The sequence below is a fragment of the Neomonachus schauinslandi genome, chromosome 11 (genome assembly GCF_002201575.2).
Source record: "Neomonachus schauinslandi chromosome 11, ASM220157v2, whole genome shotgun sequence".
Lineage (NCBI taxonomy): Eukaryota > Metazoa > Chordata > Mammalia > Carnivora > Phocidae > Neomonachus > Neomonachus schauinslandi.
In genome coordinates, this window is record NC_058413.1 from 74284764 (window position 1) to 74311967 (window position 27204).

General features: G+C 36.7%; 1 protein-coding gene across 4 annotated transcripts in view; it reads left to right on the plus strand.

Annotated features, from left to right (window-relative positions):
- Window positions 1-238: 238 nt before the first annotated feature.
- Window positions 239-27204, plus strand: part of CEP57 (centrosomal protein 57) — a 33677-nt gene continuing 6711 nt past the window's right edge. Inside the window, exons 1-8 of one of the 4 annotated variants that reach the window (XM_021679111.2) lie at window positions 239-570; window positions 9835-9991; window positions 18232-18411; window positions 18797-18918; window positions 20035-20151; window positions 20769-20846; window positions 23987-24094; window positions 24644-24721. In XM_021679111.2, the coding sequence (XP_021534786.1) occupies window positions 529-570; window positions 9835-9991; window positions 18232-18411; window positions 18797-18918; window positions 20035-20151; window positions 20769-20846; window positions 23987-24094; window positions 24644-24721 (882 nt within the window). In that variant the 5' untranslated portion in view covers window positions 239-528. Of the gene's footprint in view, window positions 571-849; window positions 915-7128; window positions 7147-9834; window positions 9992-18231; window positions 18412-18796; window positions 18919-20034; window positions 20152-20768; window positions 20847-23986; window positions 24095-24643; window positions 24722-27204 lie in introns of those variants that run through there. The other 3 variants (XM_044919750.1, XM_044919749.1, XM_044919751.1) reach the window with 3 other exon arrangements.

A 27204-nucleotide genomic window follows, 5' to 3' on the forward strand; every position in this document is an offset into this window, starting at 1 on the left:
CGAGCTCACGCTCTCTCCGGCGTTTAGTCCAAGGGAACCGATGGAGTGTTTGAACTTCGCACTTGCTTTTATTCTGTTTCAGTCATTCTATTCCATTGCCACTGGAGACATCACAACCCATGGCCAACATTTCCTCCTCGATGTGGCCCGCCCCTTTGTAGAGTCCCCCTCAGAGCCGTGCGGCAGTCGGCAGCGTTTGCAGCCCCCGCAGTTTCAGCGATGCGCTACCTTGTGACATCAGCGAGGGAAGAGGCGGATTCTCTCCTACTACCGGAAGACGTCCGCTTTTTTGATTGGCTACTCAAGACGTCCGTTAGGACGTGTTGCCTTTTCCGAGTGCACTCTGAGCGTGGGCGCCCCTGTGGGGGTGTGTGCAGGGGTTTCTAGACCCGGCACCAATACCCCAACCCCTTTCCATCAGGGGTTCGGCTTAGGGTCGCCCCTGGTGGGCGGCTCTCGAATCTTGAGGAGGAGCTCGAGAGCCCGGACCCCCCCAGGGCTGCGCAGGTCCTCTGGGGAGGCAGGAAGATGGCGGCATCGGTCTCCGCGACTTCTGGTTCTCAGATCTCGGTAAGAAGCGGCTGACTTTCGAATAGGCTCTGTCCTGGCGCCTCTTTGCTTTTCCTCACCCTTCAAAGCAGGGGCCCAGAGCCTCACCCCATCCTGGGGAACGGCCGGGAATGCCCCTTGCTCCCCGGACGCTCACTGCTCCTCTGTGGAGGCTGCACCCTTACCTCGAAACAGGCCTGGCCCGTCCATCCCCTCTGCTCCCTTCACCTTCCGGCCTAGCAGCGCAGGTTGCCGAACTTTGCCAGGATTCGCTAGGGTGTCTACCCACGCCCTGCCCTTGAGAAAACAGTGCAGCTTTGGTCACGTGGGTGTAACGGCCCCTCTTGGAAACTCGCCGAGACCAGGTAGGCTCACAAGTTGGCTTAATTGGCAGCTGTTGAATAGTCCTCAGTATCGAGTGCTTACGAGTTGCTGCTTGTGCTGATTCCATTGCCTGCAGTGGCTCCCGTCGCATATTCCCAGTGACTTCGTTCTTGCTTGTACCCAGAGCGCGCGCTTTCCGCCTCCGGTGTTACGGTGCAGCGTGTACATGCCGTTCTAGAGAGGCGACAAGGAGAGCTGAACCTAAACATTGTTTTCGCCTCTCAGGGGCTACCAGCCAGTTCAGTCACTATTATTTGTCGAATTGGAATGTCAGCGCATAGTGTTTGGGGATCCGCCACATTGGGAATAGGCAGAAAATGGGGGGAGGCTCAAGTGAGAGCCGTTATGTCTTCATTTAGCTAAAGCGGAGTGCCTGGCATACTTGGAGGCGCCAAGATTATGCAGGTGAATGAGACAGGATCCTTGCGCTGAAGGAGCAGACACTGAGGAGAAACTGCGTGTAGTTAGGCTGTTACGCAGTTCAGTTTGATAAATGCTGCTGTGGTAGAATAACCTAGGCATGAATGGTTAGCAGTTCTTGGGTGTAAGCTAGAAACAGTCCCTGATCAGTGGAGAAGATGCACCTTTCACTTTTTCATAACTTTACTCATAGTTTTTTTCTTCTGTGGAATACTTGTGTCTTTTGCCTGTCTTTAATCGGTTTGTCTTTTCCTACTGATTTATAGTCATTATGTATTCTGGATGTTAATGCTGTATTCTAATTACTCTTTGGCTTGTCTTTCACATGTCTAAGATCTCTTTTGTTGGGAGCTCCTAATGTTCATGGGGTAAAATTTATTAGTCTTTCCTTTTTCTGTTTAGTGCTTTTTGGTTAAGAAATTCTTGTAGCAAAGGCCATTAATGAAATTCTTATGTGTTTTTCCTACAAGTTTTAAAGTTGGGGCCTCTTAAGTCCTTAATATGCGTGAAGTTAATTTGTGTGCTGTGAGGTAGGGATCTAGTTTAATGTTTCTACTTAAGATACGCAATTTCTCCAACATTACTTGTTAAATTTATCTTTCCCCAATGGTTTGCATTTCTAGCTATCAATATATTTCTGTATGTGTGTTTTACTGGGCTCTTTGTTCCATGGTTGTATTTGTCTTTCCTTGTATCTATACTCACTGTATTAAGGATTCTCCCTTACATTTCTAAGAGAGTACCTGCCTGTTCCTTGTTCTCTCAAGAAAAGTATTAGCTATTCTTGATCCTTTGCTGTTCTTTAATAGAAATTATAAAATCTGCTGTTGGAATTTCAACTCAAACTGCATTGAATTTCCAGTTCAGTTTGGTAATAACCAATGCCTTTAAGATATTGAGTCTTGTGTCTTGTTATTCCAGTTTTTTTTAACTTTAACATTTTTCAGTAAAATTTTATAATTTCGGGTCTTGTATATCATTTATTAAATTTATTTTTAGTTTATTTTTTATGTATTTTCATAAGTTGTGTTTTCTAACTGTTACACAGAACTGTTATACATTCTTTCATACTAATTTTACTCAGCAATTTGTCCTAAACTCTAATTCTAATAATTGAGGATTCTTTGGTATTTTCTATTTAGATGATCATAACCTGTGAAATTTTGATTGTTTTACAATCTTAACATTTATTACTTCCTTTCATTATCTTAATATGCAGGCTATGAAATGCAGCACAACTTTGACTAGAAGTTGCCTTGCAGATTTCTTTGCCTTGTTCCTGAATTTAAAAGGAATGTTTTAAATTTGTACCATTAAATATGTTGTCATGTTTTTTGGTAAATTTTCTTATTACTGTAAGAAAATAGTTCTTTAATAATGGCTGGATATTGAATTTTATTGATTACTTTTTTGCATTTGTTGATCATATGGATTTTCACATTAAAATGAAATGGGTGTTCTAATGTTCATTCAGTTTTAAACATTCCTGGAATAACCCCATTTTGAACATACTGTATTATTTTTTCTATATAGTTGAGTATGGTTTGCTAAATTGTATTTAAGTTTTTATATACCGGATTTCTTCGAGCCATGTTGCTCATCCCATTTGAAAAGAAGGCAAATAATACACATTTCTTATCATCCTTCATACTTAATGCAGTGCCATACACAGATATGTTCAATAAATACTTGAATCATAAGTGTTCCTAAGTAGGAACTAAAGTTACCAGGGAAGAAAGTGGTCAGGTAAAACATTTTGCCTTCAATCCTGAAAGTCTCTCTTAGAATCATATCATTTTAGTTGGAAAAATATTTATTGAATGCTTGGGGTCTTGGAAAGCATACTAATTAGGAGTTATACTCAGGCCCCTTAATAGCTGTGAGACCTTAAGCAAATGGTTTAAGTTTTCTTAGCCTGTTTTTTTCACCTACAAAATGGAGACAATAATATTTGCTATGCTTCCTTCAGTGGTTCTTGTAATAACTAAAGGAGAATATGAGTGTGCTTGGAAAAAATATGTTGACAAATCTGAGTTCAGTGTTCTGAAAAATCCCAAATACATTTTTCTGAACTCTAAAGTGAAGATACTTTCTTACTTGTCAGGATTGTTGTGAGGATCAACTAAGATAAAGGAAATGTAAATTGTAAAGTACCATGCAAATTTGAGGTTTGTGGTGGTTTTTATTTTGCATATGTATATATTGCATGTATATGGGGGGGGGCCTAATTCTGCTTGAAAGATCCTTTGCCCTTCAGTAGTTCTCAGGTACCCATGATTGAATGGCATGTGGCACTGAAAGCAAGAAGAATTCACTTGAAATCTTTTGTCATCTCAGATGGCTGCTATCTTGAGAAAGGTCTATTGGCAGGGTTAGCTCTTGATAGGCAGCTGTGGACTTAAATGGTAAACAATTTCATACACTAATATAAAACTTTAAATGATGAGTACCTCACTCTGCCTAAACTGTGTGTACAGTGTGGTTTATGCTGAACACGAGCTTTCTTTCTGGGAGTCAGGAATGTAACCAGCCCCCAGTGAAAACCTTGGCCATTGAGTCTAAGGAGCCTTGGTAGAAAACACTTCACAACAGTTGTCGCTATTAGTTGCTGGAGGAATTAAGCATATCCTGTAAGCAGCTAGAGAGGAATTTTGAAAGCTTGTGCCTGATATCTTACAGACTTCACCTCCATGGGTCTTTTGCTTTTGCTATTTTGCTTTGTATCCCTTTGCTGTAATAAATCCTAGAGATGAGTATAACTATATGCTGAGTCCTGTCAGTCCTTCTAGCAAATCATCGAACCTTGGGCTGGTCCTGAGGACTGCTGACAGTCACGATGACAGTAGTTGGAACATTCCCAAAATTCAAGTTACTAGATACCAGCCAAGAACCAGCCTTGAAAGCAGACATCTCTAAGTATAGCAGTCGCATGTCTGCTATATTAATCCTTTCTGCACAGTCTCTCTATGACATTTGTGCTCTTTGTTGTTGTTTGGTATAAAGGAAATTATATTTTGTAATTTATATTTTATAAATATATGTAATTTTATAATTTATATACTTGAATGGAATAATTCAATTTTGTAGACAATGTGCAGTTTTTCCTGTTTTGCAGAGGAATTATATAATTAATTCAACAGATTTATTTATTTATTTTTATTAACATATAATGTATTATTTGTTTCAGGGGTACAGGTCTGTGATTCATCAGTCTTACACAATTCACAGCACTCACCATAGCACATACCCTCCCCAATGTCCATCACCCAGCCACCCCATCCCTCCCTCCCACCCCCCTCCTCCCTCCCACCCCCCTCCACTCCAGCAACCTTCAGTTTGTTTCCTGAGATTAAGAGTCTCTTATGGTTTGTCTCCCTCTCTGGTTTCGTCTTGTTTCATTTTTTCCTCTCTTTCCCTATGGTCGTTGCAAATGGCAAGATTTCAATTTTTTGATGGCTGCGTATTAGTCATTGTGTGTGTGTGTGTGTGTGTCTGTGTGTGTGTCTGTGTATATACACACACACACACCACATTTTCTTTATCCACTCATCTGTCGGTGGACATCTAGGCTCTTTCCATAGTTTGGTTATTGTGGACATTGCTGCTATAAATACCCAGTAGTGCAATTGCTGGGTCGTCGGGTAGCTCTATTTGCAACTTTTTGAGGAACCTCCATACTGTTTTCCAGAGTGGCTGCACCAGCTTGCATTCCCACCAACAGTGTAGGAGGGTTCCTTTTTCTCCGCATCCCCGCCAACATCTGTCGTTTCCTGACTTGTTAATTTTAGCCATTCTGACTGGTGTGAGGTGGTATCTCATTGTGGTTTTGATTTGTCTTTCCCTGATGCCGAGCGATGTTGAGCACTTTTTCATGTGTCTGTTGGCCATTTGGACGTCTTCTTTGCAGAAATGTCTGTTCATGTCTTCTGCCCATTTCTTGATTGGATTATTTGTTCTTTGGGTGTTGAGTTTGATAAGTTCTTTATAGATTTTGGATACTAGCCCTTTATCTGATATGTCATTTGCAAATATCTTCTCCCATTCTGTCGGTTGTCTTTTGGTTTTGTTGACTGTTTCTGTTGCTGTGCTAGAGCTTTTTATCTTGATGAAGTCCCGATAGTTCATTTTTGCCCTTGCAAGGGCCTTGCCTTTGGCGATGTGTCTAGGAAGAAATTGCTGCAGCTGAGAGGTTGAAGAGGTTGCTGCCTGTGTTCTCCTCAAGGATTTTGATGGATTCCTGTCTCACATTTAGGTCTTTCATCCATTTTGAGTCTATTTTTGTGTGTGGTGTAAGGAAATGATCCAGTTTCATTCTTCTGCATGTGGTTATCCAATTATCCCAGCACCATTTGCTGAAGAGACTGCATTATTTCCATTGGACATTCCTGCTTTGTCGAAGATTAGTTGACCAGAGTTGAGGGTCTATTTCTGGGTTTTCTGTTCCATTGATCTATGTGTCTGTTTTTGTGCCAGTACTATACTGTCTTGATGATTATAGCTTTGTATTAGACATTCAACAGACTTATTAAATATCTTTATCAAGTGTTTTTATTGGAACTTAAACTCAATTTTCCTGTGTCAACTGGGTGTCCTACAATCAATTCAGTTCTGCTGCTGACTAGCTGGAGATAGTGCAGGCCCCACACTTTAAGGGGCTGGCTCCCACATGACTGCCCCCACCTTAATCCCAGGTGTCCTGAAGGTAGGTTTTTGCACTTCTGCCCAGTCAACTACAAATGAAGGAGTTCCCATAACCCTTTCTCCTCACATTTATTAATTTGCTAGAATGACTCACAAAACTCAGGGAAGTGAGTTATGCTTACAGTTAGTTGTTTTTGTTTCTGTTTTTTAATAGAGAATACAACTCAGAAACAGCCTAATGGAAGAGACACATAGGGCAAGATATAAAGGGGCTTCCATGACCACTCTGGATGCTCCTGGAACCTCATTGTTCAAGAGTTTTTATGAAGGTTTCATCATGTACTTATGATTTATTCAATCATTGGCCATTAGTAAATGAACTCAGTCTCCAGCCCCTCCCTTCTCCTGAGGTCAGGGTGTGGGGCTGAAATTTCTAATGCTGATAACTTGGTTGGTTTTTCTGGCTACCAGCCTTCATCCTGAAGCTATCTAGGGGGTCCCACTCTTGGTATAACAAAGACACCTGTCACTTAAGAAATTCCCAGAGTTTTTGAATCTCTGTGTCAGGAACCAAGGACAAAAACATTTTTTTTTTTTTTATTCCACAGGGCATAGAGATACTAAATATATCAAGTAGGAATAAGCATTTTTAAAAAAGAATAAAGGCGACAGAGTGACAGAAAGGTGCTACTTTAGGTAGAATAGTCAGAGAAAGTCTTACTGACAAGACTTCTGAGCAGATGACTGAGTGGTGTGAGAAAGGGAGCTTTCCAGGCAGATAAACGTAGGAAAAGAAAACAGTGTACTGTGCATTTTAGAAATCCAAAAGTAGGTCAGTATAGCTGGGAAATAATGAGGGGGCAGAAGGGTGTGGAGAAAGAGTGGGAGGGAATGAAGTCAGATTAGTCTGAGGTCAGATATGTGGGGCCATGAAAGCCATGGTAAGGAGACACCTGGGTGGCTCAGTCAGCTGAGCTTCCAACTCTTGATTTCAGCTCAGGTCATGATCTCTGGTGAGATCAAGCCTCACGTCAGGCTGTGCGCTTAGCGCAGAATCTGCTGGAGATTCTCCCTCTCTCTCTGCCCCTCCCCCTGCTCATGTGCATGCACATGCACTCGTATGCTCACTCTCTCTCAAATAAGCAAGCCATGGTGAGAATTTTGGATTTTATTTTGTGATGGAAATCTATCGGAGGGTTTTAATTAGGGGTATTACTCTAATATGCTTTTTTTTTAAAAACAATCATAACGATTAATACTTGGAGACAGGCTAAGGGGATGTGGACAAGAGTGATTAGGAGGCTATTAATGCAGTCTAGACAACAGATCACAGTGGTGTTAAACCAGGGCATTAGCAGTGGAATTAATGAGAAATTGGAGAGTTTCCACATATAAGTGAGTTCATACAGTGTTTGTCTTTCTCTGTCTGACTTCATTTAGCATAATGCCTTCAAGGTCCAGTTACACTTTTGCAAATGGTAAGGTTTTCTTGTGGTTTTTTTTTTTTTTTAATGGCTGAATAATATTCCATTGTATATGCCACAACTACTTTACCCATTCATCCATCAATGGACACACATTGCTTCCATGTCTTGGCTCTTGTAAGTAATGCTGCTATGATCTGAACGTGGAGGTACAGATATCTCTTCAGGTTAGTGTTCTCATTTCTTTTGGATATATACCCAGAAGTAGAATTTCTGGATTATATCGTAGTTCTATTTTTAATTTTTTGAGGATCCTCCATACTGTTTTCTATAGTGGCTGTATCGATTTACAATTCCACGAACAGTGCACAAAGGATTCCCTTTTCTCTGCATCCATGCCAGCTTTTGTAATCTCTTGTCTTTTGGATGATGGTTAGTCTTAACAGGTGTGAGATGATCTCTCGTTGTGGCTTTAAAGCAATTTTTAAAAATTTACCTGTTTAACAGAGAGAGAGAGCGAGAGCGCGCACCCACAGCAGGGGGAACAGCAGTCAGAGGGAGAGGGAGAAGCAGGCTCCCCGTTGAGCAGGAGAGCCCAATGTGGGGCACAATCCTGGGATCAGGACCTGAGCCAGAAGGTAGACGCTTAACCAGCTGAGCCACCCAGGCGCCCCTCATTGTGGTTTTAATTTGCATTTCCCTAATGACTAAAGAATGTTGAGCATCTTTTCATGTATCTGTTGGCTTTGGAGAAATGTTTCGAAAAGGACAAATTTTGAACTGATAGTTACACAAGAGCTAGCAGGCAGTGAATTTAATGAAGATGGTTTATTTTCATTTTGTTTTGGTTTGTGTTTTTTTGAAAGTAAATTATTTATGCATAGTCCTGTTAATATCTGTGCAGTATTCAGTAATTCTAATAAAAATTGTTTTGAAAATCTTACGTAAATTTGCAGGTGTTTTTTGTTCATACATATATGTTGATAAGGAATACTTCCTAGCCAGTTACTTTGAATGGTAGTTGTTAAATGATAGGATTCTAGTAGGTTGTATGAAGACCTAAGGTTCTCTGTGAAGAATCATATTTGAAATTAAGCTAAGTGATAATTCATGGTGCTTTGTAAGAGCTTTGGCAGTATAATATATTTTAAGAATTGAAAACTCACCCTGTTTTCCAGCCACCTCCAAAAACCTGATGTCAGCTTGTCAAAAAGTTTGAAAAATGCCAACTCTTAGTCCGGTTGCATGTGAACATACTTTTTACTTTTGACTTAACATTGATTTACTTGAGTACCACTTTGAGACTTACCCCTATCTTTTCCAAGTCTTTTCTCTCTTCTTTAGTTTTCATAGCCATAGTTTGTGTTTTGTATTTGCTTTCTTAAATCAATTGGAAAATTGCGTGGTTTTACATGGAAACAGTCTTTGATTTTTAATAAGATTTAGATACAGTGTGTTTTTCTTGATTGCCTTTGTTTATTCCAGGAGCTTGTTTACCATTATTGTAAATATTCTTTGTCCCTTTGTACTTTTCTGGGCACAGATTATTCTGTGCTGTATAGTATAGTTCTCCAAAGGTAAGAGTCGAGAACTTATTTTGCTGTGGTTATTTGAATAAGAAAAATAAATGAGAATTTTGAACAGCGAGCCAGTTGTATCTTTCACCTTAGCTTTCAGTTTCTCCATTACTTCCCCCACTCCAGGTGTCTATCTACCGATAGGAAGTCATCTACAACTAAAAAAACGCCACAGTTAGCATACCCTGCAACTGAAATCATGTGGAACATAATCCCTAATTGAACAGAATCTCATTCATAATAGAATGGTGTTTGTGTGGAAATAAAATTTTGTATTTGGGTATTTGATATTTCTAATTGCCCCTCTCCTACCTCTTTTTCCTAAGTATAAATTTTTTGAAGCAAGAACTATACCTTTCTGTATACCACAGAGTCTTGGACATTTGATAAATATTCAGGAATTACTTAGTTGATTGGAGAGAGATTAATTCAGTCATTTTGTAGCAGTTTCAGATACTGTAAAAAGATAATATTTACTTTTCTGAATGTATATTTTACACTACATATTTTTAGGTAAAACATTAAATTTATTAGGAGTATCATATTTAAGTATTTCTGTGCAGCATTTCTATTCAAGTTGTTTGAACATTATTTCCTTTTTTACAGTGTCTGGCATATGGCTATATTTAGACACATAAGAAACACTTGAAAATTTTAAAATAATGATTGAATTCTGTTGTGTATGGTCAGTGGGCTTTGTTTTTTCTGTTGTCTCTATCAGTGGAACATAAGCAGTACAATTTTCAGTCAGGAACAAATTGTGTGTGTGTGTGTGTGTATTTACATCCTATTTGCAGTTTAAAATTTTGAAAGGTAATTTCTGTATTTTTATTTTTCAGAACATCTTAGTCGAACCCTCAAGGTCTAATGGAAGTATGGTTCGCCATTCCTCATCTCCATATGTAGTATATCCACCTGATAAGCCTTTCCTTAATAGTGATCTACGACGCTCCCCAAATAAGCCTACATTTGCCTATCCGGAAAGTAACAGCAGAGGTAATAGAGCCTAACAAAATAGATGTTTTTTGTTTGTTTGTTTATCCACTACTTTAAAACTCTTGTGTCTTCCATGTATTTTAAAATTAGAGGAGTGGCACCTGGGTGGCTCAGTCAGTTAAGCATTCAACTCTTGATTTCGGCTCAGGTCATGATCTCAGGGTCGTGATTCTCTCTCTCTCCCTGTCTCCTACCCCTACCATACCCACCCCCCCTGCTCACACACATGCTCACTCTCTCTCAAAAAAAAAAAAGAAGAGTATCTATTTCCCCTTATCTATTTTTAACCGCATCAAAATACAGCACTTTTCTTTTGTTCACTGATTGTTAAACAGTATTGTTCACCAAAGCATCAAGACTAAATACTTTGAGAAATCTAGAACTGCTCTGTCATATGCAGTATCAGTCAGGAACCAAAAATCAGTATTTTTGCCTCTGAATTATCCCAAAGATGTATTAGTTCTTTCTCTTCATTCTCATTGCTTTGGTTCAGACTTTTCATCATCTATTGCATAGATAATTGTGATATACTCCTAAGTAATTGCTTAGCCTGTGGTCTCCCTCTCATCCCCATTTAAACAACAGTCCTGCTATCATCTCCCCTACTTTAAACAAATTTTAGCACCTCTCCATGGCTTACATAACAAAGTCCTAGATTTTTTTTTTTTTTAATCTGGACTCCACCTGCCTTACCAACTTCATCCCTGTCTTCTCTTCTGTTCTTCCTTACCCACACATCCTTTGCCCTGGCTACTTTGAAATATATTTGTTCCCAAAACTTGCCATCTGTATTAGCTTTCTTGCTGCCTTAGCAAAGTACCACAGCTCAGCAACTTTAACACAGATGTGTCATCACACAGTTTCTGTAGGTCAGAAATCTGGATGGGCTTAGCAGGGTCTTCTGTTTAGGGTCCTATGAGGCTGAAATCAAGGTGTTGACTGGGCTGTGTTCCTTACTAGAGAGTCTAGGGAGGAGTCTGCTCTCAGCACATTCAGATTTTTGGCTTGTGGTTATAGAGCTGAGGTTCCATTGTCCTGCTGACTTTTAGTCAGGGCCAGTCTTTCCTCCTAGAGGCTGTCTACATTCCTTCCTTTGCTTTCTTTATGGCCCCCTTTAGGAATGGTGGGTCACGTGTCTTTCATGCTTCATATCTCTCTGTTTAGGGTCCTTTCCCAAAGTCCTTTCGCCATATAGCAGGTATTCAGGGTTTGAAGGATTAGGACATAGGTATCCTTGGGTGTCCATTCTGGCTGCCACACCAGCCATGTCAAGCTTATAAGTCTTTCTCATGCAGTGCGCTCCTATTGAAATCTTGCTGTTGTAGAATTGTACTCTTTAAAATCCACATTATGTATTATTTATTTTGAGAAGTCTTCCTCTCTACCAGCTTCCCCAACACATACCTCTTCCTGCTCTCCTCAGATGTCTCTTCTAAACTCACTTGGGCCTTCATTTTTTGTCAGGGTAAAGCGGGTAGTGGTTTCCTTGTCTGCCCATCCCATACTGAAGGTAGATATCATTGGACTGATACAAAAAGTACTATAAAAGCATAATGGATCATAATGAATATCCGGAGGCATTGCTTAAACGGTTCACAACACCATGCTCTGAAGGGATAAGAGATGCTGATTTACTGTTTTTTCTTTTGTTTACTTTCCTCTTCATCTCCTTTTTCCCTCTTTTCTCACATGTTCTTTAAAACCAGTAGTGACACACAAGCAGAATGTAGCATTATCACTAACACGCTGGGGTAAATATTTGCTGACTTTCTGCTTTATGAATAAATCTGCCCCATTTAACTTATTCTTTTCATTCTTTAGTAATTACTTTTCTCTGAACTTTTTTTTTTTTAAGTTTCTTTAGGTAGAAGGAAAGATCAGACCTAGATATAATATTGTAGTGGAAGGATTGATACCTTAATTCCTAGATCTTGTATTCCTGCTAGAACTTTGTTGCATGATTATTTTTGTGTGTGTGCTTATTTTTTAAATAAATTATTACTAAATCTTAACAGATTTTTATTCAGTGAGCTTCAGTTATTTATTCTTTGCTTTTTTACCATATGTTGTTTGTATGTTATACAACTTTTATTTTTCTGAATTGCCAAAGTCTTTAGCTGCTGTGTTCAGATGAGTAGCATTTTATTACTTGATTTATTAACCATTGAATTAATTAGTATTTTCTTTATTATCATTATCTTTGAGACACTATATCCTGTAAATAAGCGGTTTCTAGTTAGTAAGTTGAGCACTGAATATAGATATTTGTGCAAAACACCAGACTTCCATTTGAATGAGTGAAGTCTTAATTGGAATAGATACTCTGTATGATAAACTTTTTTTCTTTACATGTAATAAATGCTTTTATTGCACTAATACAGTAAAAAAAAAAACTTGTTATTCTTTAGTTCTAGTTTAATATATTTTCATTTGATAAATTACCGTTTCAGTTTGCTATCTAATACTCACTTTGAAAATATAGTTTGATTAATGCCATGGAAAGAGATAATTAAACTATGTTTCTTGTAATTCTCATTTTCATATTCATTTTGAGTTTTAGAAAAGAGATGAGCAAGAAATTGGAAGTTATTTCTGCCTTCAAAAAATGTATTGTCCTTGGGACCCCATTTTTCCCCTCCCCCTTGGAACCCTTTAAAAAAATGGTAACTAATGTCAATCCAAAAAAGTTTAACCCGTTGTTCATGTTATTTAATATATTTCAAGTGACAGTATTGTGCAGAATGTGAACATTTGAAGCAAGATAACTATGAGGCAATTCTGCTAGGCCAGTGCTTTCTAAACCTTTCACTTATCCTAGTCCACGTGGAAAATGAAATGGTAACACATGTACAGCACATGGAGATAAACTGATGGGGTTGATGGGAACTAGTCTGGGGTCTTCCACTGTGCCAGGCCACTCGTGGCCCCTGTAAGAGCTGAGAGAGAAAACATCTTGACCTATCTATTACAAATTTGTGTCATACCTGTTGGAAAAAGCTCAGCATTATTGTGACCAGTGAGGGAAGTCAAGTTATAGCTAGTGTGCTAGGTATTGATAACAATTTACTGCCCATCTGTTCTTCTAAAGCACTGGTTCTCCAATTTTTTAATTCAGGAAACCCTAATTAACCCACTGCATGTTTACATAAATAGAATACCTGTTTTCCAAATTTAAAAAATATACTGCTAAGAGTGACATTGTTTTATACTTTGTAAATCTCTTATTTCTGGCTTAATAGAAAACTGCTTGATTCTCATTTATTTTTGCATTCCATTTGTGTTAATAAATTGTTTTAATTGAAGTATGTGAAAAAAATCTGGCCTTACACGGATATGTAGGTAGAAAAGAAGTAATACTTTAATAGCCTTCCCAACAATTTGTGGATATTTTTATTTGATATGACACCAAAACTTGGCAAGTGGTTTCTTAAAATTTAGTTGCATTGTGGAATCTGAAAACAACATTGATTTTTTTCATATTCTGGGACCTCAGGACCACCTATATGGTGGGAGATTAACTCAGAAGACTCACAGGTTTCAGAAGTGGTTGTAATTATGGCTGAGGCTTACCGAGATGCAGGCTTCCAAATTTCTCCCTCATGGGGTCACAGAGAAAAACACTTCTTCTTCTAGCAATAAACTGCATGACATGTGTAGTGTTTCTGCCCAGAAAAGCCCACTTAAGGCTCAGACATTATGGCTTTTATTTGGAGCTAGTTACACAAACACTTGGCGCCTGCACAAACAGTCATGATATTCACCATAAAACACTTTTGTTTACGCAATCGAGGCAGACTTGTGCAGCAGGATTTAGTGCCTTAGACATACAAAACCTTATTAATTAGTAACTTTGGGAACATTCCAAGAGCCTAGTTTCCAGAGGGTAACCAAGGTTCAGGCCTGCTGTATAATTTTTTTTTGTAAGAATTTATTTTTTAATTGAAGAATAATTGACATACGTGTTACGTTAGTTACACATATACAACATAGTGATTTGACAGTCCTATATATTATATTCTTCTCACCACAATAAGTGTAGTTTACTGTCACCATACAGTGTTATTGCAGTATTATTGGGTGTGTTGCCTATGCTGTACTTTTCATCCCTGTGACTTACTATAACTGGAGTTTGTATCTTTTAATCCCCTTCACCTATTCTGCCTTACCTCCCACTCCCCTCCCTTCTGGCAACCACCAGTTCTCTGTATTTATGAGTCTGTTTCTGGTTGGTTGGTTGGTTGGTTGGTTAGGGTTTTGTTTTTGTTTTTGTTTTGACTCTACATGCAAGTGAAATCATACAGTATTTGTCTTTCTGGCTTATTTCATTTAGCATAAAACCCTCTAAGTTGACCCATGTTGTCACCTATGGCAAGATTTCGTTCTTTTTTATGGCTGAGTAATATTCCATTATGTATATATGTGTGGAATATGTAATACTCCATTGTGTATACCACATCTTTATTCATCTATGGATGGACGCTTAGACTAGCTATTATAAATAATGCTGCAATAAACATAGGAGTGCATGTGTCTTTTCAAATTAGTGTGTTTTTTTTGGGTAATCAGTAGTGGAATTACTGGATCATATGGTATTTCTTTTTTTTTTTTTTTAAGGAACCTCCTTAATGTTTCTACAGTGGCTTCCCCAGTTTATTCTTATCAGCAGTGCATAAGGGATCCCTCTTCACATCCTTGTCAACACTTGTCATTTCTTGTCTTTTTGATACTAGCTGTTCTGACAAGTGTGAAGTGATATAGTGGTTTTGACTTGCATTTCCATGCTGATTAGTGATGTTGAACATCTATCTGTTCATGTGTCTATTGGCCATCTGTATGTCTTCTTTGGAAAAATGTCTATTCATGTCTTCTGCTCATTTTTGATTGGATTATTTGTGGATTTTTTTGTGTTATGTTTTAGGAGTTCTTTGTCTATTTTGGACATTAACCCCTTATCAGCATACATGATTTGCAAATATTTTCTGCCATTCAGTAGGTTGCCTTTTCGTTTTGTTGATGGATTCCTTTGCTGTGTAAAAACTTTTTAGTTTGATATAGTCTCAGTAGTTTGTTTCTGCTTTTGTTTCCCTATCATAAGGAGACATATCCATAAAAGTGTTGCTAAGGCCAGTGTCGAGAGATTACTGCTTATATTTTCTTTTAAGAGTTTTATAGTTTCAGGTCTCACATTTAGGTCTTTAATCCACTTTGAGTTTATTTTTATGTATGGTGTAAGAAAGTGGTCCGGTTTCATTCTTTTGCATATAGCTGGCCAGTTTTCCCAGTACCACTTACTAAAGAGTCTGTCTTTTCCCCAGTGTATGTTCTTGCCTCCTTTATCACAGATTAACTGATCATATAAGTTTAAGTTTATTTCTGGGCTCTCCATCCTATTCCATTGATGTGTGTGTTTATTTTTGTGCCAGTACCATACTGTTTTGATTACTGTAGCTTTGTTGTGTATCTTGAAATCTGGGATTGTGATACCTCCAGCTTTGTTTATCTTTCTCAAGATGGCTTTGGCTATTTAGGGTCTTTTATGGTTCCATATAAATTTTAGGATCATTTGTTCTAGTTCTGTGAGTAATACCAATTGGTATTTTGATAAAGATTACATTTAATCTGTAGATTGCTTTTGGCAGTAGGGACATTTTAACAATTCTTTGAATCCATGAGCATGGTATATCTTTCCATTTTTTTGTGTTGTTGAGAAACATTGAAATAATTTGATGATATATAAGCCATTCCAGAATGTAGAAAAGGAGAGCATATACCTCATATTGGGTCTTTTTGTTAATCCAGCACATCTTTGATACTACATTTGCTGATATACAGAAATAAAATGGTATGTTCCAGCTAATTGCTCTAATAACTGTAAATGCAGAAATAAAATACTAGCAAAAGCATTCACTATGAGGTATAATCTAAGGAATGCAAGAAATGTTTGGTATTACAAAGTTTTAGTAGTTCAGAAGAGGTTTAAAAAAAACCTGAATTGATGGGGCGCTTAGGTGGCACAGTTGGTCGGGTGTCCGACCCTTGGTTTCAGCTCAGGTCATGATCTTGTGGTGGGATCGAGCTCCACATCAGGCTCTGTGCTCAGAGCAGAGTCTGCTTGAGTTTCTTTCTCCTTCTCCCTCTGCCCCTCCCCACCATGTTCTCTCTCTCTGGAATAAATAAATAGATCTTGAAAAAAAAAGACCTGAACTGACATTTAAAGGCGTATATTAATTTTCTCATCTCCTATTACATTTGTTATCTAATTACTCCAGGTTTTTTAGAGAATAGTTCCTTTAAATACTAATCTTTTATTTTTAAAGTAATCTCTATACCCCACACAGGGCTTGAATTTACAACCCCAAGATCAAGAGTCACATGCTCTACCGACTGAGCTAGCCTAAATACTAATCTTAAATCTGGACTGTTTTCCTCTTCTCATAGTCTTTTCCGTTGATTTTTCAGGTTTCTACGTTGTATGTGTTTCATGTCTGTGTTCTTTCTAATTACACTGTAGTCTCATTGCATAATAGAATAAGCTGGCTATATTATAAAATGTATCAGTCTCCTGTTTGGGGCCTATAACATTCTAGGCCCTAAAAATTTGGTGAATGAATGAATTACATTAATAAACGGAAAAGTATACCTTGTTTTGAGTAAGCAGCCTCGATTTTTACAAGGTGACAGTTCTTCCTGCATATTATATGGTTTATATGACATTTCATGTAAGTCATAGTTTAGGTGAAATGTTTCTGAATATTTAATTGGTAAGAATAAATTTTAAATGTTTTAAAGATTTCTGTAATGTGGGAGACTGGCTGTATCGATGTTTATAAGGTTTTAATAGTTAAAACACTAGAACAATAATAATAAATCAGAATAAAAGTCCTGAAACTGTGGTTTCAGGTATGTGTGTGTGAGTAATAATTACATCTGTATATATTGGTACCTGTGTGAATTTGGTATATGATACAGATGCCATTTAAAGTTCTTCCTTCAATACCAAAGTAACTTTTATTTCACTTAAAGAATTAAATGTAAACATATGTGAAACTTTAAGTACAATAAAGGAAAATATAAAGTTTATATTTCTTGAAGTTATAGAAGAATGTTCTACCTATATAAAGAAATAAAGAACTTGATGTGAAATATTGTTATGATGATATGAAAAATGAGAACATCTTTATATCAAAACTGACAACATCTAAATTGGCAGCTATGTTTTCTGGAATTAAAGACCAATAATAAAGTGATGGGGGGACTTTTTCTTAAGGAATTCAAAAGAAAATTGACCAATTATATATATATAAACTTTTAATAGAAATGCAAAATGAAATAACCAGAAGTAGCTTTTGTTTCTTAATCATAACAGAAATATTGTAATTAATAGTGGTATGTGTTGCCAAAGACACATACATCTGGTGAAAGTATGAATTGATACAGCCTTTTATGAAGGTACTTTGTTTCAAGCACCTTTCAAATATGGGTATTTTTTGACCCAGCAACTTAATTTTTCAGTTTTTAATTATTGATTATGAGGAAGTAATCTTTTAAGATTATCTGATTTTATGAGGGAATGCTCACAGTTTGATAGTGCTAATGTGAAAAAGAAAACTTAGATAAATTTTGATCTCTATTTTATGCATATCAAAAAAGATTGAAAGCAGTAGCCAAAAGTGATAGTCATTATCTCTTGGTAGTAGGAGTATAAGTTGTTCTTTTTGTTGTATTTTCCTGTGCTTTCTATAGTGAATGTGTATTACTTTTATAATCAGAAACTTTGGGGGGGGGGGCAGTTTAAAGAATAATTAGAATTTTTCCTATATAGTGAAAAATTGAGATTTAAAAAAATAGTCCTTTTTGTGCTTGAGATCTTTAACTCTACAGTTGGATTCTGCATGTGATCCTATTAATGAAACAGAAGAAGGATTGGTAGTTAATGTACTTTTGGACAGTTAGGAATTTTGTATGATTAGCTAAATATTTTTACCATTTTATAAAATCTTTAAAATGTTTTACCGTAATTTGGTTTTTGAGTCTCTAACGTGTTTCAGAGACTCAGAATATGTCTTTAAATGGATTTTTTTAAAAAAACAATTATGTGGCAGTAATTAGCATTTCATTTTTCCCAAAGAGTGATTCTCCCCTGGGCCCACCCATGTTTTATTTTTTATTTAGATCAGTTCTTTTTTTTTTTCATTGAACCTTCCCCATATATTTATATTATTCATATTTGGATTTGGCAGCTATATTTTCTGCTCTGAAGAATCTTCAAGATAAGATTCGACGCTTAGAACTTGAAAGGATTCAGGCAGAAGAAAGTGTGAAAACCTTGTCTAGAGAAACAATTGAATATAAGAAAGTATTGGATGAACAGATACAAGAAAGAGAGAATTCAAAGAATGAGGAGTCAAAGCACAATCAAGGTTTGTTTAATTATGAAGGAAATGAAACCTACAAATAACACAAAATACAAAATGAAATACACAAAATAAGTATTGTAAAATTATTCTAAAAGCAATTTCATGTTCGTATTTTCTAGTAGTGTCTTTGGGCACTCCAGAATTGCATTATACTCAAGTGCATTTTGAAGAGCACATCCTGATGGTCCTGCATTATATTTACTGACCGAATTCAAGACAGATTGGACCTAGCATATAGGAAGAGAATGACTTAGGTCACCTGAATAGGCTTCTAGAGCTACTGGAAAGTGTTTGTTGTATACACAGTAGAGTTAATTCCCATTAAATAGCTTGTTACAGCTGTTCCATGAGTGAGCTAATTTCTGCTTTTCTTACGTATTCTTTTTAGAACTGACCTCTCAGTTGTTAGCTGCAGAAAGTAAGTGTAATCTTTTAGAAAAACAGTTGGAATACATGCGCAATATGATAAAGCATGCAGAAATGGAAAGGACATCTGTCTTAGAAAAACAGGTACGGTACATCACAGATTCGTTTTCAGGAACAGTTAGTTGTGGGGAAAATTAGACTGACCTAAAGATCTTTTTTCTCAGTAAAGACTTGGTTCTGTTATAATCATTTCTCCTTTTATCATGATCACTGATAGCAGTACCAGTAGTTCATCTTGAGAAACAACTAGTGTAAGCTTTGAGGGAAAATGTGATTTCTTTCTTCAGCATAGCTATAAAGAGGTTTCCTTTTTGGCTGACCTTCACACACCCTGCCATATCCTCTGCATATAGCTTTGATAGCTTCTGGCTTTTGAACAGTATAACAGCCCAAGACTGAAATTACTTGAATCATTTATAGGGTGGGGAAGGGGGTAGTCCATTCAATCTGCCACATGATTGGAAATAGCCCATTTCCTAAGAATGGTTCCAATACTGGAAATAAAATATGATTTATGCCAATTTTTAACAGTGTATTTTTTAGGGCAGTAACTATCCACTAAGGTGGATTGGAGGGAATTGATAGTTCACACAAATTCCTGGGAAAATTACAGTTTTACTTTATCTTACTCAAATTTCTATTAGTAAGACACTTATTGCCATAGTCTTACAGATGAAGATATACTGTTTAAAAATTTAGGTACTTAGTGTTTTGGCTTTTTTTTTTACTAATAGACCTCAATTTAGCCTAGTTTAATGGTTTACTCTGTGACTGTCGGATGGTAGTCTTTTCAAAGCCTTGACACTAAACATAAAAAAATAATGATGTTTTGCATAGAATTCAGAGGAAGTATAAATGATAGATACAAAAAACATAATTATTACCTTAATTAAGAGATTAACTGTGTAAGAGAACCAGACTCATTGAAAGTATTAGTCTATATGTATCTAATAAATCCCTGCTATCTCAGAGTGTAATGAAAGTCTCAGTACATGGACCCAAATATTATTATAGTATATGGTAAGAACAGGATTCCACTTGTATTTTTTTGTTTTCTCCCAGTGGTTTCATCTTAATATTGTTCTCCTAGAATCTCTATAGTATCTAAGTACTTCTATGAAAGGCCAGACAAATATAGTATATGCCCAGTGTCAGTTACTTTTGTCAAATTATCATGCTGTGTTTAATACTGTTCCCCAGGTTTCCCTCGAAAGAGAACGACAACATGATCAAACACATGTGCAGAGCCAGCTTGAAAAGTTGGATCTTCTGGAACAGGAGTATAACAAACTTACCACAATGCAGGCTCTGGCAGAAGTCAGTGAATGTTTCTTTTACTCATCAGTGCATGATATTGGTTCTTTTGTAAAATTGATCATTTTAAAATACTGGATATTCATAGGAAGGAGAATGACCTTGTAGCAAAGAAACAGGAATTTTTAAAGGACAAAAATGTAAATTGGAGAAAGTGTTCACATTTTATAATCTTGATGTACATAAGGAAGTAGTTCTTTTTGAAAATGTTGGAAGCTTAAATTTTTTTGATCATCCTTAAGGCTTGAATTACTTGGTTTAAGTTGTTCTCTTTAGTTTTAATTGATTCACTTGGGAAGTATTTAAAACCACTGAGATTAAGTTCCCAATTTAGCTTCCATGTATCCTATATTCCTTCATACAGAGCTGTGTTCTTTGGCCATAGATTTTACCCATAATTCTCTTCAACTGCCTCACAGCTACTTCACAAATGACTAATAATGAATCACAAAGGAGAATGTCGTGGTTATTGGCAAGCACAGTGTCATTACTGGAGTGAAATAACAAGCATATATTTGCTGTGCTAAAATTTTATAGCGGATTACTATGTTGCTGTATTAAAATTTTACATAAAGACACTAAATCTTTTCACTAACCACTTTTAATATTTTTATCACTAGAAAAAAATGCAAGAGTTGGAAGCAAAACTCCATGAAGAAGAACAGGAAAGGAAACGTATGCAAGCTAAGGCAGCCCAGGTAAGTTGCAGTGTCAGCAGGTAGGCTCCTCATATTTCATACTTTTCTTTATATATAAACAAAAGATTAAATGTGGGCTTCTTAGATTATTTATATTTTGGAATAGCCCAATATATAAATTGTCAGACATAGCCTGGTATGGAAAATTGCAAACCTATATTTTTACAGACAGAGTAAAAGTTGAGCAGTTTTTAGAGTTGTTCAAATTGTGGGGTTTCAATCAGCATTTTAAAAAAATTAATAGACTAAAAAACATCAAAGATATAGTATATATAATAAGGTGATACTTAATCATGTAAAATTTCTCACATGGGACACTACCGAAAATGTTTGAAAACCATCATGTAGTTTTCTTCTTACACATTTTCCTTTTTCTTGGTGGCCTCAAAACACCAGGACAGAAATTGAGGTAATGGGCTATCCCAATAGCTGGTGACCCATACTAATTCACAAAAGCTACCATATAAGGAAAGCGAGCTCTGTTTGCTTCTAGTCTTTGATTTTATCCCATGCATTGGCTACCGGATGGAATAGGTGAGGCAGTTTGAAATCACAGAAACACTGAGTTTATGTATACCAACCAGAACTGCCTTTCTAAAAGATACAGTAATACTTTTGTACCCCGTAAGTCTTACAAATAAACACCTTGTTTGTAACTGACGACTCTCTTAAGAGCTTATTTATTCAAATACCTCCCATATATTGCCCTCCCACTTCAAAGTCTTTAAGTTTTATAAATTTGTATGTATCTTTTCTCATCATATTAACACAAGAAGCAGGTCTTGATTCCAAAACAGTTAGGAGTGGCGGCTCTGCAGTTCAGGCTGTGGTCCGATGCCAGCAGATTCCTGAGCTCAGTTCATGTATGGGCTCGCAGGACTGTAAACATTGTTATCTTTGTCGTCTTGTCTACTTCTTCCATTACTTCCCAGAGCTCACTGAGTTAACATAATCTCTATTAAACCTGATGTATTTTCTTTCTCAAATATTTACCTTCTGATCAATTTGTATATTTTTGTTTTTATTATTTTATTTATTTTTTGCTTCAGTGTGCTCAGATACATAGTCATGTGGCTTTATTTTCGATCACCAACAAATTTTGAAATTACTTGGTTTCTCTGCCCATTCCACTTTAGGGTAGGCCACTTTACTGTGTCTCCATTTCCTCACTTGTAACATGCAAACTCATGGATTGTGCTTTATATACATTGTGGTGGTGAGCTCTGTTGTACATGAAATAAAAATTAAGCAAGTTCATTATTTTATTAACTTAAATTTTAATTTACAGTATTTTTGCTTTCTTTTTTCATTTCTCAGGCATAAAGAAGGGACCAAATAGTTATTACTGATACTATAGTAAAGGTTTTGAATTCTGTTTCAGTAAAGATTTTGAGTTCTGATAGTGAAAACTATTATAGTGGAATAACAATGACCAGGGATTGTACATGGTTCCAAGTCAAGCTTTTTTTTTTTTTAAGATTTTATGTATTTGAGAGAGTGTGAGCACATGGTTGGGGGAAGGTGTAGAGGAGGGAGATAGGGAGAAGCAGACTCCCAGTGAGCAGGGAACCGGATGCCGGGCTCCATCTCAGGACCCTGGGATCATGACCCTGAGCCGAAGGCAGACGCTTAACCGACTGAGCCTCCCAGGCACCCCCAAGTTAAGTTAACCTTAACTTTCGCAGTCTCGGGCAAGATATTTAACAATTCAGAGCTTGGATTTTAACATTGATTAAGTGGTCTTCATATTATATCTTCCTAGTATTAGATCAAACAAGAGAAAAGACAATGAAAGTACTTTAAAATGGTAAAATTCTGCCACACAAAATAGATAACCACTACCAAGGAAGAACTAAATAAACTAGAAGTTAATTTTCAAAAAAATTGTTCTTTTTATGCTAGTCAAACTCATTTGGCTTAATAGGTATTCCAGAGTAGTAATTTTATGTTCAATGAATTCTATCTATTCAGTTTATTATATATAAAGCATTGTTAGATGTGTGGGAATGTAGATGCTCCTGAGGTAGGCATCTGCCTAATGAATGCAGTCATTGTAGGAATTATTAGTATTCTATTTCTTTAATCCATTGATTCTGAGTGTTTGTTCCAGCTCCATCATAATTTCCTGGGGAACTTTAAAGTACTTTTTAAAACAATGAGGTGCAGGGCGCCTGGGTGGCTCAGATGGTTAAGCGTCTGCCTTCGGCTCAGGTCATGGTCCCAGGGTCCTGGGATCGAGTCCCACATCGGGCTCCCGGCTCAGCGGGGAGCCTGCTTCTCCCTCTGACCCTCTCCCCTCTCATGCTGTTTCTCGCTCGCTCGCTCTCTAAAAAATAAATAAAATCTTTAAAAAAAAACCAATGAGGTGCAGAGAAGATCGTGACATTCTGAATGATTCTCATAAACTCCAAATGATTTTGATACACAGGCTGGTTTGAAAACCACTATTGTAGACAAATACACACAACTGTTTTTTGTTTTTTCTTTTAAGGAAATCTGTAAGTTGGTTTAGGGAAGGCACCAGTCCTTGTTTGATATCCCTAGTAATTAGTTATGGAATTTCTACCATATGCATAGGAAACTATTTTTAAATTAATATAGTCACTAAGCTTCTAGAGAAAAGGGCATAATAGCATTTGCTGTGACATACCTTTCAGTTCTTTTGGACATAAATTTCCGATTTCTTTGTCTTAAATTGTAAGAGTATGAGTTTTTTAAAGAGGAAGAAATGTATTTTGCTCTCCAACTGCTTTGTGTCTGGCACTGATGTGGTTGCCATGTGTAAAAAAGAAGAAAATATTGAAGCATTGGTTTGGAGTTAGATATATTGCATTTAACTCATTAGGTCTCTATTTTATGGAACAACTGCAAATAATGGAGCTAAAGAGTTCCAAAATTAAAAAAAAAAAAATAACATAGCACTTAAAGATAAAATGAGAGACTTGTATTGATTTAAAATATTTGGCAAATGTTGACAGATTGATTCACAGATTGATTCAAGACAGGTTACACAGCTATGATGTGTTTTTCAGTCAGATACTACTATAAGGTTTTTACAGGTCTTTACATGGCAAATCTCAAATTTAAATAAGAGCTTTTATTTCTATAGCATTAACTTTATGTTGTTCTGTTTTTCTTAGTTGCAGACTGGTCTAGAAACAAATAGAATTATCTTTGAAGATAAGACAACTCCATGTGTTCCCAATGCAAGAAGAGTTAAAAAAAAGAAGTCAAAACCACCAGAAAAGGTACAAAAACGGGACCAATAAGTAAAAGTGCTGATTATTACTTAGCGTAATTTATGTGAAAATACTCCTAAAACAGTATGGTACATCAACCTGGGATAAGGAGATCTCTTTCATTCAGTTTCTTCATTGGGAAGATGGGGATAAGTAATAACTACATATAAATTTTTACCTTGATGGATAATATATATGCAAGCATTTTAGAACTGCAAAACACTACACAAATCTTAATTATTATTCAGTATTGCTTTAACGACTTTTTACTCTTAAAATGTTTTTAGGTGTATGTAACTATACATACATCACATACATACAACACTCTATTTCTTTACTGAGACTGTAATTGCTGTTTTGGCAGGTACTATTTTTTCCTTCCTAGCCTTTCGTAGGCTAGGATGCAAGTTGTCAAGTATTATTAGGAGCTCGAGAACATTCCAGTATCGATAAAGCAAGTATAGTAGCCCAGCAGTAAGCTGAAATTCCAGGTTAGTTGTGTATGGTCAGCTTTTATCATCATGTGAGTAAACTTGTTTTTCTTTCCTTTCCATTCAGAAAGGTTCTAGGAACTATTTTGCTGCACAACCACATTATAGATTATGCTTGGGGGATATGCCTTTTGTAGCTGGAAAGGTGAGTTGGTCGAAGTCTGGATTTTTTTTTTTCTTTACAACCTAGCTCTTTGAATTGAATCAACTCTTACACCTGTATGCCTATAAATGTTGAAAACATTTTTCTGTCCCTTTGCCATATGGATCATAGTGATGTGAGAAGAGATAGAAGAAGGTTTTATGGGATTGGGGGAGCAGAGAAGAGACAAGGGGGACTTTAAAGCAGGTAAAGCATATGTGCAAGGAAGGTTATGAACAAAATCCGACACCCTGGTTTGGAGAAGGGGTGTTTGCAGATAGGAGTAAATGAAATAGGAAATAGTAATTTGTAGCATTGGGTTTTTAGTATCAATCTTGTTCATTTATATTTAAATATAGGTAGATATTTAAATAAATAGAAATCACATACTGTTTGTCCTCACATGCATATTACTTACAGAACTCATTCTCCAAGAGGCAGTCAGAGATAGACTTGAATCCTCTGTTCCTTGAGTGTTTAAATGTAGAGATGGTAATTTTGTCAAATATCAGCAAGTACTGGGTCATTTCGAATAAATGCTTCACACTGTGTTAGTTTAGGGGCACCTGGGTGGCTCAGTTGGTTGAAGGGCCGACTCTTGATTTCAGCTCAGGTCATGATCTCAGGGTCCTAGGATCAAGCCCCAAGTCCTGCTTTGCACTCAGCAGGGAGTTTACTTGAGATTCTCTCTCCCCCTTCCCTTCTCCCCACTTGCTCTCTAAAATAAATACTTTTTTTTCAATACATCTGATGAGACTCATTAATTCTAGACCACTTTATTTGAAAGTTCCTAAGTAAGTTAAAATCTTTCACTGTAAGTTCTCATTGTTCTTTTTCTGCTCTCAGAGATCCACATAGAACAAATGAGCCCTTGACTAGGGAAATTTTAAATATTTATTTAAATTGTTATGTGAAAATAACTTTATTCTCATCTCCATTTTCTTCAGCTATTTCAGATGTGTTTTATGAGTTTCTTTACTTCCTCATCACTCTCTTCCTTTCTAAATGTGGTGTGACTAGCACAAAATAGAGACTTTGTCATCTTTGAGAGTCTGTCAGCTCAACCTAGCATCATATTAATGTTCTGGGGGAAGCCACATCGTCGCTCCCTCTCATTAGTTTTACAGTCAACTGAAGTAACGGGTGTTTTCCTGAATCTTTGCATTAGCCTCTGTAGTGTAGGCCCTATACTTGTAGATTTAATTATTTTATACAGAATTTGTAAGTAAATGAAATTCTGTAGGAATAGATTCACCCTATCCCACATTACATTAGAATCTAGTTCATTATTTGTGTTATCTCCAAATTTAACTGCCTGTCTTCGATAATTCTCATTGAATTCATTAATACAAAGGTTAAACAGGACAGGCTCAAAGACCAGGCTTTTCAACTAAACTCCTTCTGAAGTTATTTGTACTGAGCCCCTCATCAGGCTTCCTGCTTAGCGGGAATCCGCTTCTCCCTCTCCCTCTGCTCCTTATGCTCTCTCTCACTTGCTCACTCTCTCAAATAAATAAAACCTTTAAAAAAATAATTATTCAAATTGGGGCGCCTGGGTGGCTCAGTCGGTTAAGCGGCTGCCTTCGGCTCAGGTCATGATCCCGGGGTCCTGGGATCGAGCCCCGCATCGGGCTCCCTGCTCAGCAGAGAGCCTGCTTCTCCCTTTCCCTCTGCCTGCCGCTCTGCCTACTTGTGCTATCTCTCTGTCAAATAAATAAATTTTTAAAAATCTTAAAAAAAATAAATAAATAATTATTCAAATAGCTAAGAATGTGCTGTCACCTAGCCAAGTGTTCCTCAAATTCTCTATTGTGAAGGATCAGTTTTTATTTTTAATTATATGTTGTCGTAGACCAGTACACTTGTAAAATGCAATAAAAATGAATTACTAGAAAAATGAAATTAAAAAGACATAAAATACACATCCTGAGTTTTAAATTATAGATTGAACAGATAAAAAATTACATTAATAAATACAACCAGAAAAATAATAGGAAAAGGAATTTTAAAAACTATATACTGCTTATTGAAAGTATACATAGGCAATTAGTATAGCCAATACATATTACAAGTTACAAGCAGAATAGTGATTTTACATACATATTTTCACACTTTAAATGAATACCATGTGTATCAGCATTTAAATTGTGAATGAGACAAATGAATTTGGTTCTTGATAATCAAGGTTGTATTGATGACTGCAGAGTTGCAAGGCAGAATGTATATCTAAACCATTTTAATTGTAGGTGAATTTTAATCATCTTGATAAAAACATAGACTAACTTTTTAATTTTGAAATGATTCTAGATTTATAGGAAGTTGCAAAAATAGTAAAGGGTCCCATGTACCTTCATCTGGTGTACCGTAGCAGAGGTACATTACGTAACGTAGTGTAGTTTCACAACCAGGAGATTAGCACTGGTACAATCCACAGACCTGACTCACATTTCTCTAGTTTGACATGTCCTTGTTGGTGTGTACGTGTG